The sequence below is a fragment of the Triturus cristatus genome, chromosome 6 (assembly GCF_964204655.1).
Source record: "Triturus cristatus chromosome 6, aTriCri1.1, whole genome shotgun sequence".
NCBI classification, from domain to species: Eukaryota; Metazoa; Chordata; class Amphibia; order Caudata; family Salamandridae; genus Triturus; species Triturus cristatus.
The window spans coordinates 866,875,873-866,890,517 of NC_140589.1; the positions used below are offsets into that span (position 1 = coordinate 866,875,873).

General features: G+C 41.7%; 1 protein-coding gene across 2 annotated transcripts in view; it reads right to left on the minus strand.

Moving 5' to 3' along the window:
* The window catches only part of AGPAT4 (1-acylglycerol-3-phosphate O-acyltransferase 4), a 396,016-nt gene that overhangs the window by 37,956 nt on the left and 343,415 nt on the right, over nucleotides 1-14,645 (minus strand). For both annotated transcript variants that reach the window (XM_085611455.1, XM_085611456.1), the window contains one exon: nucleotides 7,723-7,921. In XM_085611455.1, the coding sequence (XP_085467581.1) occupies nucleotides 7,723-7,921 (199 nt within the window). The remainder of the gene's footprint in view (nucleotides 1-7,722; nucleotides 7,922-14,645) is intronic.

Sequence of the window (14,645 nt, forward strand, 5' to 3'; positions counted from 1 at the left end):
ACTGGATTATTAATGCTTCTATGGGGTGTTTTAGTTTTATTAGTTACTTTTAGAGTAGAGTTTGGAATGCATATAGAGAATGTGACTAATGTAGAGAAGAATTCACAAAAAGTAGTTCCAAATAGAAGTAGTAGTTACATACACAAAGATAGGTCAATTAATAATTTTTCTAGTAATGTTTTTTCTAAACTGTTATATGAATATGTGAAGACAATGGAAATAAGGGATTGCTACGTCTGTATGCAATTACCTGCATCCGTCTCAGAGGGTGTTACTTATCACCATTTACCAGCTACATATGGTATTTCCTGTAGTATTTTAAGTAGTGTTTTTTATTTGTTAGGGAAAATAGATTATAAGATGTCTAACAGAGATAGTATTTTTGGGCACTTGCCAATGAACAAAGAGCTGAATCCAGCTAAAGAAGCTAACACTTTTGGTGAGATTTTTATTGAAGAAAAAGGATTAACATTAGATTACATTTTTAAGAATAATTTAACTTGCAGTTTGAAAGAAGAGGAGAGAGCTTTCCTGGATATGGTAGAAGAAAGGAGAGTGAACATGCATGAGAAAGGGGGAAAATATGAAGTGAGTGAGACAATTTGGGACATTGAGATGGGAAAAGAGTTGAGAAATGGGGCTAGTCCAACTTTAGCTCTAGATGCGCCGCAGAAGGGTAAACTTTGTATTACCAGAAGGAAATCCCAATATGATACATATTTTGTGGGGACTAGTGAGTGCCATGATACATACTTCATTGCAACAGGTTGGGGTTTCAGAGGTGGAGAAGATACGATTTTTCCAGGAGTGTACTAATGTTTGTGGGAACAAGGCTTATTACAAGTTGCCTGACCATTGGTATGGCACATGTTATGTGGGCCTGGTTTTTCCTAAGATTTTTCATACAGATAAAATAAGAGATGTAGAAGATATTAACGTATTAACACGTTTTAAGAGAGAAACTTGGTCTGAAATTGTGGGTGATATTTTTGGGGTTTTGATTCCAGCAGTGGGAATTTCTTTAAATGCTTATGGAATTCGGAAACTGTCCACAGTGGTTGATCGCTTATCGACAAATACCGCAGGAGGGTTTCTTTTGGTGAATACGGAATTAAGTGCCGTACGTGCCATGTCTATGCAAAATCGACTTGCCCTTGATATTCTATTGGCCAAGGAGGGTGGAGTTTGTGGAATATTGAAAGTTCAACATTGTTGCACTTACATTCCTGATGAAAGTAAAGACCTGAAGGTCTATATCAAAAATATTACTGATTTACATGAAGAATTAGTACCACTTGAAGCTGGGAGTTTGTGGACTAAAATAGCTAATAAAATGATAGCTGTTAAAGATTTTATTGCAAAAATAGGTAGTACAATTATAGGTAGAATATTGTTTCCCTTGTCTTGTATAATTGTGGCTTTATTAATAATAAGATTGGTGTGTGTGTGTTGTAAAAACAGGGGAGGGAAAAAGAAATTGAATAAAGAAAAGAAAAATAAGAAGTTGAAAAGAGAACCTCAAGAAATTGAACTAGAAGAATTGAGGGAGAGTGTTTATTTAGAGACAAAGAGAGATGATGAAAGAGTGACTGGTGTTTAATGTTGTGTAAGGGGAAAAGACATTTCTGATTTCTCCTAAAATGGGACTAAATTTTCACTAATTTTTTTTTTTTTTTTGGGTTTATTTGGTGATAAAATCATCACCAAAGGGAGGATTGCTGGAGCAGAGTTTTCATTTAGAAAATTCAGGGGCTTTTGAAGCTCTAGTATGTCTATGCGTTTTATTAAATATTAATGAATAACAATTAATTATTTGTCTTGTGCAAGTGTGTTTTTTATTAATCAATTCGTTTGTCTTAACATAAGAGAAAGTTACACGAGGGTTAGCATGTGTGTGCTGTTTCTGTTTTCTAAAAAATAACGTGCAAGTTTTCATGTTTAAACGTTGCTGTGTGCTGTTTATTTTGAGCACAAAACGCTGTCTGAATTAATGCTTTTTTATGTTGCAAAGCTAGATAAATGCATACACATAAGGGTATTAGTGGGGTTAACACTGTTTAATCATTATGCTGTAGTAACGTTGTTTTTATTTCTTTTAATTGAGATGGTCTATTGCGGCCTATGGAGGCCTAATCCATGATGGCTAATTTTGAAGCCTGGCCTCGAGTGAATAGGTGAAAGACGTGACGAGGGAGACCCCTGCTGGAAATGGTCTTGAAGTTGACTGACCATGGTCCTTCTATGAAACTTTCCATGAGGACAGCAGCAGTTTTTGGGAGTTCTCCAAGAAAAGTGAAAGTGTCCTTGGCAATCTCGAAAGACAAAGGAGCCTTAGAGGAAAACTCTGAACTGTGGCTCGATGGCCGAGGAGAAGTCGGATTAAATGTGATACATGTTTTATTTTCTTGGTTCCTGTTCCGTAGTCTTCGCTATGTGTATTTTTCCTGAGCGGAGGTTCACAAATGTTGCAATGTTGCATCCTTTCCTTCTCGTTCTGCTCAATGATTCAGTGTAATTTTGCAAACTTGATGAGTGTTTCCATTGTAATTTTTACTATAAAAATTGTTAGCCTAGGGAGGGCTTTGCCACTTGCCATTTTACCTTTGCTGCGTGAAGCTACGTTGCTGAGGATTGATGCTGAGGACTTCGTCTTGAGAGACATTTACCGAGAGACTTGTCCTGACCCGTTCTGACACTTAGTTAGAATAGGTAACTATGAGAAATGATTTATTCTGATTGATTTTACTTTGACTAATTTTAGATAAAGCAATATAATTTTAAACATGGTGTTGAATTTTCTTTCTTGTCAATTATTAGGTTTATATTTTTGATCATTATTGTATATGTTGTGTAGATTATGTTATTGATTAGGACAGTCACTAAACCAGATCTGATCGACCTGATACTGATGCAGGGTGTTTAGGTGTTTTCTTTCCACAGGTTTATTGCTGGTAGAGTATTTGAGCGTATGTTAGTGAAATGGGCCCTAGCGTATGATGAATGTATGTGCGTGTAACTGTGTGATTACTCTATCCGTGGTAGTGGGCATATTTTAGATACCCTGATCTCTATCACTGTCTTAGCGGAAAACTGTAGTGATCTCCCAAAAATTGCTCATCGTCCGATTCCGGCCCTTCTATATGCGGACGATGCTGTACTTATGGCCCGTACTCCCCTAGGTCCACAGTAGTTGCTCACCTGCTTCCTCAAATATATGAAAGATCTGGGCCGATTTGTTAACTTAAGTAAAACTTACGTAATGAAATATGGAAAGAGACCGGTGAAGTGTCGCGACCTCATGATCAGCAGGACAAATATTCATTTTACTTCTTTATTTTACTGTATCAAGGACTATGCAACAGCCATGACAATACAAATAAAACACTGGGCATATTTTGCTAATGTACTTAGGTTACGTGAAATCCAAAATAATACTAAAGTTGCCTCAGGTCTAATCAAGGTCCCGATAATTTTACTTAGTTCTTGAAACGTCTCCATCCAAATACTTCAGGTGTTGAAGTATGGGGAGGGATAAGGACATTCAAGTTATGGGCTTTCTATACCTAGTTTTCAGAAGTGGTTTTTATCAGGCCTTCTTTGATGTCATATCGGCAATATCCCGACACTTGTTCAACAAACCACTATGACTGACATGGCACAAACCTATGACCCTGCACACTTACAATGCCACTCATGGAAAGTCAATGCGATGTGGGATATAATTAAAAGATGAGCAGTTATCAAAATGGCAAATCACTATAATTCAGAGTTCCAGATGCTCCAGGAGATGCATCTGATGGAAAACAAATGCATTTTTTTATCCAGAAAGGCTACCAGAGACTCTTTCAATCGGGATTCACATGAGGTAGCTTACCATATTATTGAGGCAACATTTCCCCTTACTTATGTAATGATATCTGGCAGAATATTCAAATCCTTGACAATGCTGTTAAATATACATGTTCCTCCATCCATTGTTCCAGTATTCCGAAGACTGCTAGGGTCTATCCTAATGGAGACAACTCCTAGTTTGATTCCTTTTGGCAGGAGAACTTCAACAGACTGATGGATATATTAATAGACAAACAGGACTCCTCATACAGCAAAGGTGTACTCAGAATCCTCTAGCATCCTCCATGGAATCATACATCCTGTGTGATGAATGTAGACATCACCGTCTGCCCAAAGACAATACATTTTTTTTCCAGGTTCACACCAATCCTTTTTCAGCATCAATTATTCTTTTGTTGTGGCAACAGAAGTGGGCTGGACCAAAGATTGACACATTCATCCATGCTGCCTGTCCCACATGTCCCCATACAATTTACAACAGACAGGGTAGTGCTAAAGCATTATGGCATGTGGTGCCTCAATAAGTGGTGGCTCACCAAAAAGGAGGCTACAGGCTCCAATAGAGAGGAAATCACTCAGTATTTCACCAATAACACAGGTTTGGTGGCCCCTCCAGCGACACTTTGGGAGGCCTTTAAACCAATATATGGGGTAAGGCCACTGGAATCCTTTCACACTTCTGTCGAAATTGACCAACAGAATGAATAAACAGGGTACAGCACTGATAAAGCTCTAAAGGCAAGCCAAAGATGAAGCAAGCCAAAGTTGGCATGTCAAGCCTCACAAAGGTGATAACATGGCAATAAAACCAGAAAGATGATGCAATAACTTGAGATAAAAGTTATTGAGAAATTGGGGGCATCAAAAATGAGAGAAGCAAGCTAATCAACACCCATATGACACTGCACAAACATTCCCCAGTTTTATAAAAAGCTTCACAGCCCAAACAACCCACTTTGTACTGGGGCACTCGAACGGTTCTTGGCTGCCCTTTCAAAAGAATGTCTAACCAGCAAAGATCATGCAGCTTGAGATGAGGGCATCACAAATGAAAAGGAGGCGGAGGCTATTAGCCAAGGAAAGACACACAAAAACCCCTAGTCTCATTAGATTGAAAGGAGAATTATTTAAGGCTTATACCTCACAACGGAGTGAGCAATTATATGGCCTTTTATTGCAGTAAAAGAAAAAGGCTCCCATCCCAGAGACACTTGCGGGGACACCATTACTCTATTGCTCAAACCCAATTGCCTGTACATCATACAGACTGATTTCAGTTACAAAGACAGAGCTTAAAAATATGGCAAAAAAACGTGTCTACCTCCTGTTGAGAATAATCCATAGATTAATTAACCGGGATCAAAGAGGCTTTATGCCCCACAGATCCATCGGACACAATACCTAGAAAGCGAGTAGCTCCATCGCCCTCTCCCGGAGGTTTAGGAAACCTCCAGCACTGTGCCTGGTAGATTACCAATTACTGCCAGTTTCAGGTTCTGCATTCAAGCTAAAACCAATTCTAAATTTTTAATCATAGTGATCACTCTCCTGCGGGGTATTCTGCATTCGAAGGGAATCCTTCTCCCCCTCCATTTGGATGGCTGGGTGGTCAATGTGGCATATCATCTTCAAGCAGTGAGGGTCACAATATCAGTTTCTACCTCCCAACATATGGTACTCTTTGAGTGTTGCAAATGCATATTAATTAATCTCATTCAAAAAACCTTCTTACAGGCCTTTCCCAAAGCTATATTTGTATTGTTTTTGAATTCCAAATTTCAAACGAAGAAATAATACTATGTATTAAATCCTGGACTTTCCCGATTAAGCATATTCTCTAATTTACTTTGAATCTGTGCTTTACACTGCTTTTACCATGCGGTGTAGACTTATTACGCCCTCTCAATTAATTTTACAGCCATTACAGATACTCTTGACTGGAGGATTTACCTCTCTTCTAATAAGAGATTATAAATCAATAACAGTATGAAAGTGAAAAAGCATTGAGTCCTTGGTTACTAAAATACCTGGATCCAAGGGTGATCTTCAGTTCTGTCGAGGCATTCAGTCTCATCAAAGTCTTGATCTACACAGACAATCTAGTGGCCAAGTCACATGCCAACACTGAGGGGGGAGAATTCAGTTAGATTCTGAATTTCAGATAAAAAGCAGAAGAACGGGACGACTCAGATGACTGGGAGTGTCCATTTTTGGACACAAATACCCTAGTTTCCTATGCTGCTCTATGTGGAAGTTCCCCAAGCTTGGATTCTCATCCTTTGCTTCATCAATCGGGATGCATCCTTCTTTCACTAGCAAACTATTGGTGTATCTTTGCTACTAGCTATCTTTGTGATCACATCAACTTCAAATAATCTGCACTGTTTATCCCATGATCCCACTCAAATTCCTTGAATTTTGCAAAATAATGTTCCGCTGCATTCGGACGTCTACTCCTTGAGGAAGGAGCTCCTGGCATTGAGGTATCAAAGCATTACATTTTCAGCCCTTTGAAAAGTTCTCCATTACCTCATCCTTTAGTTAGGTGTCTCTGGCCTAGTTGTGTAGAGAGTTCTATATTTGTACTCTTTTGGGTATCTGGGGCGGGGTGTCAGAAGTATCTCTTTGTAATATCATTTTTGGTGACTGCACACTGGCTAGATGCCTATGAGTCGAATGCTGCTACATGATGTTAACCTTTCTTGAGGTGCCTACCAGAGTGCCGGTGTTACATCTTTAGCTCTTGTTTCCATTTTATATTAGGATGCTGTATTGCTTATTTTATTGTTCATGTAATATGGTCTGGGCGACAAGGAGAGGAAACTTTAGGTAGCACTCTGAGTGGATTGGTCCAGTAGTTTTTTCCCCCTCTGCAAACGATAAGGAACAAGTTAAGTAGCCGACCATTGTGCAGGGTCAATTCACCTGGACCATGTTGGAATCCTAGCAGGAATGTAAGGATGTCTCCATTTCTGAAATCTGAAGAGTGCTATATATTATTCCAATACTACCTATATTTCTCATTACAGACTCCAGCTGGAAAGTCTCACAATGCAGCATTTGGCACTGATGTTCACAGCTCTGCTTCTGTGTGATATATGTTAAGTTATCCGTATCTGTATGAGATTCAGGCTGTCATTAGCATGTCGTCCTAACATTAATGGCCGCCTGGTGACTTTCCAGCTAGTTCTGAATTTAGCATTGAAGACTAGAATCTGATTCAGCTGGTTGAGCGCTCTTTCTTGTCTGAATTGTTTCTTTGCTAAAATGTGCTCAGTTTCACTGAGTTGCACGCACTGAATGTGACAACGAAGAGGAATGCAGCAATGCCCTAACTACTTATCAGGAATTTTCCATGTCGCCGATGCCTTTTGTATCCCATTTCTGTGATGCTGCCTCTTCCCCAAATATTTGTTATCACCATCTGCAAGTTTGAAAATAATGTTTTTTGCATGAATTCACAAATTACGGATGACTCTTCTTATGCCACCTCCTCTGGGTATGGGTGGGAATTTGTAGCTACATATGAGTTAGTAGGTACCCGAGGGCTGGGATTAGTCCTCAAACTGTTAGGATTGTGGAGAGGAAGAGAAAGGCTTATGATCGTGAAGATTACTGGCAAACAATCAGGACATTCACTGTCAGAATAAATGCATATGTAAACAAACATTTCTCCCAGTAATAGGACTGCACTTTATTACAGGTTGATAGGTCAACAATGGATGATATGAAGACCACGTTCTGTACGACTAGTCATGTAAGGGGCATCTTTCAATAAACTGACGTAAGTAGTAACTGGACTTACCCAGCTGCTCACATGCACCTATGGCCCTCAAACAAACCATATTTCATCTTGAAGACAACACTTACCAACAATAATGAGAGATGCGAAGATGGCCAAGGTGAGGTATGATCCGCTGATGAACATGTTAACAAGAAGATTGACTAAAGGATACATCAGTAGCAGTGCCCAAAAAAGCCAATTTAGCAGAGTGCACCAACTTCGGGGACGCACGATTGGGATGCCTGAAAAAGATCCTGTCTTGTAGTACTGTTCTTGGAAGGCATCCTGTTAAGAACACAAAGTAAACAGTGAGTGCTACAATTTTCATTAAATATAGTTCTCCCTTCGCCTGTGCCCTCTTTCTTCCATTCCACACATCCTGAACCCCGATCCCACTCACTTACAAAAATGTAGATTGAAATAAAATATCCAAAGACCTTAGAAGCAAGGATTTAGTACATAGGAAAAAGCAAATCCTATTAATTATGTGCATGTTACACCTTGTTATGTTGACACAAATCTGAAAAATGTGTACAGTAATTCTAATATCAACAATTATGTGATAATTCGAATATAAGAAATTCTGTGAAAACATTCCACTGTAAACCCTGAATAACTTCTACTGGCTAATTCCAAAAGCTATTTTCTCGTCCTTTTACTGCTCAATCTAGCACTTTAAAAAAATTACATAGCCCTCCACATTTATTTAAACTGGTATAATTTTGAGAATCAAAAATCTTTCAACAAGCTTCATTTCCAAGCCCACAGGCGCTCCAATTTCTGGTCAATATTTGTATCTCTGATACTCAGATTAAAGAAATGTCCTTCACAAATTAATCAACATTTTAAGATTTGAATGCTTGAACATTTCTGTAGTTTGGCCTATGGTCTACATAGTCATCTCGAAGAAGCTAACACGCATTTATTGTCTTAATTTGTTAAAATAAATACAACTAACAGAAAAACATAATACAAAAGAGGAACCATAAAATTCCGAGCAGAGAGTGCTACGCTTCAATAAAGACCATATCTATTTATAACAAAATTGTATTCGTTTTGAAACCACCAATAAAGCACAAATATAGTCACATTACACCTACACAATGTAATTAGCCATAAACTAATTATTTCCCAAAGTCCACAATATGCCCACCACCTCCCCCATATCTTGTCATGCTTCCGTGGAAGTCTATGGCAAGGTAGATAGATTTTTCAAGTTGAGCACATCAGTCCACTCCCACCCCCTCCACCGTGACAGCTGGGCGTTACAGTGGATAAGCCACGCAAGAGGCAAAATTGCGAGGGGGAACAGTAATGGAGACAGTGGACAACCTTGGTGCGTACCCAGCCTAATAGGGAAACGATCCGACAATGAGCCGGTGACCCGGACCTGACCCTGAGGCTGGTGATATAGGGGACCAATAAGGTGCCTCATGTATTGTCCCAGGCCAGCACGTTCGAGGACAACATCAAGATAGGACCAATCAACAGTGTCGAAAGCCTTCTCAAAATCTAAAAGCAGCCACAACAGGGAATGCGAGGCACCTAACCTGGAGAGTGCCACTTGAACCCTTCGGATGCAGCGTCTCGTGCTGCGCCTAGCATAAAGATTGCGATAGATCAAGTATGGCAAAGCAGGTTGTAGTCGGTTAGACAGAAGTTTAGCAAAGAGATGGGCCTGTTCGAGGAACATTTATTTCTTGGGGGCCAGGAGGTGGATGTAGTGGGGTGTCCCTCGGGGGGTGGGGAATATGCACACTGATTGGCCACTTCCACATAAGAGTTTAAGTAGGAAAGGGAGGGATCAACCCAGCAAAGAATCGCAGATAAAACTCAACCGGGTAGCCGTCGGGTCCGGGCACCTTGCCGGCCGGCATGTCAGATAAAGCAGAAGAAATCTCCTCTGCAGTGATGGTCTCCTCTAAGTCGCGGGCGAGGGAGGAGAGAACAGTAGGTAGCGGATATCCGGAGGGGGGGGTGGGGTGCAAGAAAGGCCTGCAAGCATTAAGGTCCTAATAGAAGGTTGCAAAAGTCCACAGAATAACGTGAGTCTGGGACAGGGGCCGACCGTCTGCGTCCATTAGTCGGTCACTATGCAAGAGATAGTGTCATGGGTGGCGAGCCTTGTATTTATACGTTATGTATAAGGTTTAGCTGAGACTTTTTATAGTGAAATCAAGTGACCTCAAGTTTTCCTCATAAAAATATCACACTGAATTTCTAAATCAAATATTTTTATTATATTAAAAAAATGAAAATGTTATTTCCGCGCCTACACCGGCTTCAAAATATATGCGACTGACATTCCATCATACCTAACTCGGGTTCCATAATTACTGATGAACTGAAAACATGAGAACACACACCCAACACTGCTCCACCTGCATTGGTGCGGATTTGTATACTGATCTTCAGTAGTGTTCTTCTGGTGGATACTTTATATTACTGCAGATTCCTCACCTTGGAATACTCACTGGTGCCAGACTGAATCCGGAAACTTTCTCTAGCAATGCTTATGTGTGCTGCTTAGCAGTGTAGTACAGCTCCATACTGGCTCTGTACCACCCCGTAAGTCATGAAGTGGAGCAGCATATAAGCACCTGTCCTGAGCAATAATGTCAGATTCTGGCTTATCTCTGTCTGTGCCCTCAGATGATGAGCATGCACAATTGTTGGTGGCGGAGGTCTAACTTGGGACCTTTTTACATGTAAAGAGAGGCTACTCCACAGAATGGGGAGGACTGAGGATGTTGAAGAATCTGTGGCTAGACAGAGTATCCAGTGCCTGAAGTTCACACATATGACAAGCTGAAGCAATCATGATGAGCAAGTCGGTCTTTAAAGTTGAGAGTCGCAGCAAGCAGTTATACGTTGGTTCGAAAGGTGTACACATAAGAAACGTCAAGATCAAGTTAAGGTCCCATGTGGCATTACCAATTGTTTGTGAGTAAACATAATTGTCAGACCTTTTATAAATCCCATACCAGCAGGTGATTTAATCAAGGACGGTTGGTGCAGTAAACACAAAAAAGGCAAAACGCACCAAAGAAAATCCGACAGATGTGCTTGTAAAGGGTCAATATTGGGGATGGAGATGGGCCTGCCACCTAGCCAAATCCGGATGGCATCTAATAGATCTCGTTGGTGCTGGGCCCACTAGAAATTCGAAATCCACTGCAAGGCCCACATGTAGCCGCTACAGTAGTCAGGAAGAAAGATGACGATGCTTAGAGGCCAAGAAATCTCAAAGCTGCTTTCAACAAGATCCAGGCCTGAAGCTGAAACAGCAGGAGCATAGCCTCAATGTCCTGAACTACTACTGGCGAAGGGGAGGGGATACCTTGAACTGCACTGTATCCAGTAGTATCGGCTCCTCCGTTTGAGCGGAGGATCGTCACCACACTAACCAAAATGCCCCCAAAAAGTCCCAGAGATAAAAAATAAAATGGTAATCAAGTTAATTGATTACCATTTTATTTTTCATCCATCTGTCCCGAATCGAGCATCAGGACGGGGTGGGGCCTGCTGAGTGACAGCAGCAAAGAGGAGGGTGGGCTGCCTTGGCAGTTCAAAGTGCGCATGTTCCTTAAGCCGGCCGTCTTGTCTTAAGGCAGCTGGGTTGGACCAAGGCAAGGCCTCTAGTGCACTCGATAGTGCCAAGAAAGGCCGCTCCCTCCAATCTTGGTGCTGCTCTCATGCTAGCTGAGAGCAGCACCAGGATTGGTCAGGGTTGTTGTTGAGCAGGCGCGCAACACCCATTGGACTCAAAGGGCTTCAGCCCCCCCCGTCGTGTGTGGCAGCCCGGGATGAGACACCTTCCCGGGCAAAAAAGCAGCTGCACCCGAACACTTCACAGGTCTTTAAAAGACCATTTGCATGTTAATGAGGCCTCGCTGTTGTTTCACCCCTTCTAAGAGCCCCTGCAGCTCCACTCTGCCTATTGCTTAAAGTTCAGCCCCCCCCCCCCCCGAAATTTTTGCTCAACCCCCCCGAAATTTGGCTCTAGTTGCGCCTCAGTTGTTGAGGGTCCCTCACTGGAGGCAGAGCCGCAGAGCCAAGAGGAAGAAACCGGACTGGAGCGAGGAGGACGTTTGGCAGATAAGTACTAATTCTTTTCATTCTTTAATGTGCAGATGGAAGATGGCGGCGCAGCAGAGAAGAGAGATGTTGGGACTGAGCTTGAGTCTGCTGCAAGGAGGTGAGGAGGGAGCAAGCATGGACGGGGAAACATCTCCGTACCATGTGAAAATGCCTATGCTTGTCATCTCGGATCGATTGGAGTGGTGGGTGTGCTTGGTGGGCGGGAAGGGGAGAGGCATACCTGTAAAAGGCTGAGCGTTGGGGTAGATGGAGGAGAACCCCACCACTTCCAGCACTATCTGAGTCTGCACTCCTCGGAAGTGTACCTAAACGCACTGCTGGGCTTGTAGACAGGGCATGGAGATGGGACAGGATAAATTAACTTTACATTTGCAAAGATTTTGACAAAACTCATGCTTTGGGTGCTGCTCTTCCTAGCTATAATCAATGTTAACTGTTTAAAAACACACTCTAAACATAAGTATTAATTTACTTCAAGCAGTTTCCTTATGAGGTATCTCTTTTTCGAGTAGTTGACCAGGGATATGGAATCCACAGACATCTCTCCCAGGAATCCACAGACATCTCTCCCAGAGAGAGATCTGCTTCTCAGCTCATGTCAAAATTACTTCAGTACATTTAATTCATACAATTTTACTGTCTGTGTTTATTTCAGCTAGCGCAAAGGGAAGAGGTATAGAGCGGGGACAGGAAGGAAATCACGCATTAAAAACAACATAGGAATGCAATTATTGTTTTGGAGAAGTTTTTTAATGTGGGAGGAATGGATGAGGCTGCGAGGAAAGTGGTTTTGTAAAATTGTGGCCCGATAAAAATGGGGGTGAAGTGAGGTATGAGGGAGATTTGAAAGGGAACGGGTTTAGGAGGAAGATTTGGTGAGGCAAAAAGAAAGGGCATGACATTGCCATGCTGAACAATTTGTAGGACCCATCTGTCAGATCTAATTGATCGACATGTTAGGAGGAAATACTGCATGACTACCAGTTGTGCTTCAGAAATCTCGCAGTGTGACATTGGTCGAGACTGGGCCAAAGGTGGTCGGTCCTGTGTTAGACATCGAAATTAGCACTGGCTCCTCTTCCGCTGCGGGTGGCGTCAGCACTGGTTTCGATGACAACGAGTCCAGTCTATGTCCTGGACCAGGAGTAGACTGTACACCGGACTCAGTACTCGATACGGGAACAGGTTCTAAGGGGTCAGACGGCTCCAGGGATAGACGTGCCAGCAGAAACTTGACTGGAGGCCCCTGTGGTTCCTTGGGGTCTGAAGGCATGCCAGAGAGAGCCGGATGTTCACAGAGTAAACTAAAATACATCAGTGATATATCTCTTAGCAGAGGCAGATCCTTGCCTATTTAAGTGAACCAAAAGCACTTTGTGGTGTCCTTAGAGGCAAAAGGGTCTTCCCTTTAATAACCTCATCGGTGGAAGAATATGTTCATACTTCATCATGTACTGTTCTTCAATTAACAGCTTATGTGCCCCTTTTGTAAAGTGCTTCAGTGCCTTGTGAGGAGTATTAAGAGCTATATAAATACAAATACGATACAATTTAAAATTAAAAGTTGATAGCTTAATTCCTCTGTGCAGGACCCAAAGCCATGCATACCTCAATTTTGAATAACCGGGAAAGTGGTTGCCCAGTTGTTTGGTGCGAAAATACACTAACAAGATGGAAAATCTCTTTTGCACAATGGACAAAAGGTGTTCATTGGAATTCAAAGCACCTATTAATCCAGAATCCTGTTATGAGCCAGACATAAAGAACCAACTGGCCAAAGGGAGCAAGTAGGTCAGCTTTGGAGGTGGAGGTGGAGGAGTGTGGCCTGCCATAATGTGTCATTAAATGCCTCTGTCTGGTACGAGTACAGTCTTTCCCGCCTTAGTATCCAACCATGCCAATCAAGACAACATCCTCAGATCAGAAACCAAGGATAATTTAGACAAATTCTTCAACTGACCCTGACCAAAGAGCAGGGTCATTGCCTAATGCAGAAAATCCAGACATTTGAAAGGAGTGGGAATCGATCAGCCTGTCAGCCACTTGTAGATAATTAAATATCAATTTCCACCACATACTATACATACCAACACTATGACATTGTTCGAAACACATGGTGCAGGGAGCACGCCTGGAAAGAGAGGAAGATGTTTGCAAAGTGCTACCAACATGGAAAGTCTCAAAAGTAACATTTCCGTAAGAGACACTAGCAGAGACACTTAGTGACCCACATTAACTAAGAGATGATGTGTAGGATGCTATCACGTTTGCAGGACACGTGTGGCAGTACCTCTGACCAGGGAACATGCTCTTGCAAGACTGAGATTGGGAATAAAACACACATACAGATAAATGTTTCTGTACAGTAGCAGAAAAAAACAGATCCCTATGAAGTTTCCAAGTAACAATAAGCATCGACGGGTGATACAGTCTGCACACACCGCGGGTGTGCAAATAAGAGGAGTTATCCCAATTGTACTTCTTCGTATGGGTCATAATGCAATTTATCATCTGTTCTGAAGGCCTCATTACATATAAGATAGGGGCTCGAAACAGGTCAACAACTTCATGGGGGCATATTAACTACACGATCCACCAGTGAAAGAAAGGCAGCTGAAAGATGATCCCTCTCCTATCTCAAAACAGAAAAGGCGGCTACTTTTACTAAGGAATTGATTCCTGGATAGAGGGGACTGCTGTAATCAAGTTTCAACCAAAAGTTGCATGACTCGTGTGAAAACATTGTAGAAATCATGCTGTGATTATGGTCCCGCTTGTCACAGCAAGATTTGACCCCTCAAGGTGGTGGTTGCTGCAGAGGGCTCCAAAGACTAAACTGCTAAATGGATAATGCATTGTTTTTAAATTTACGCTAATACATTTGACACATGATCTCGCACATTAGAGG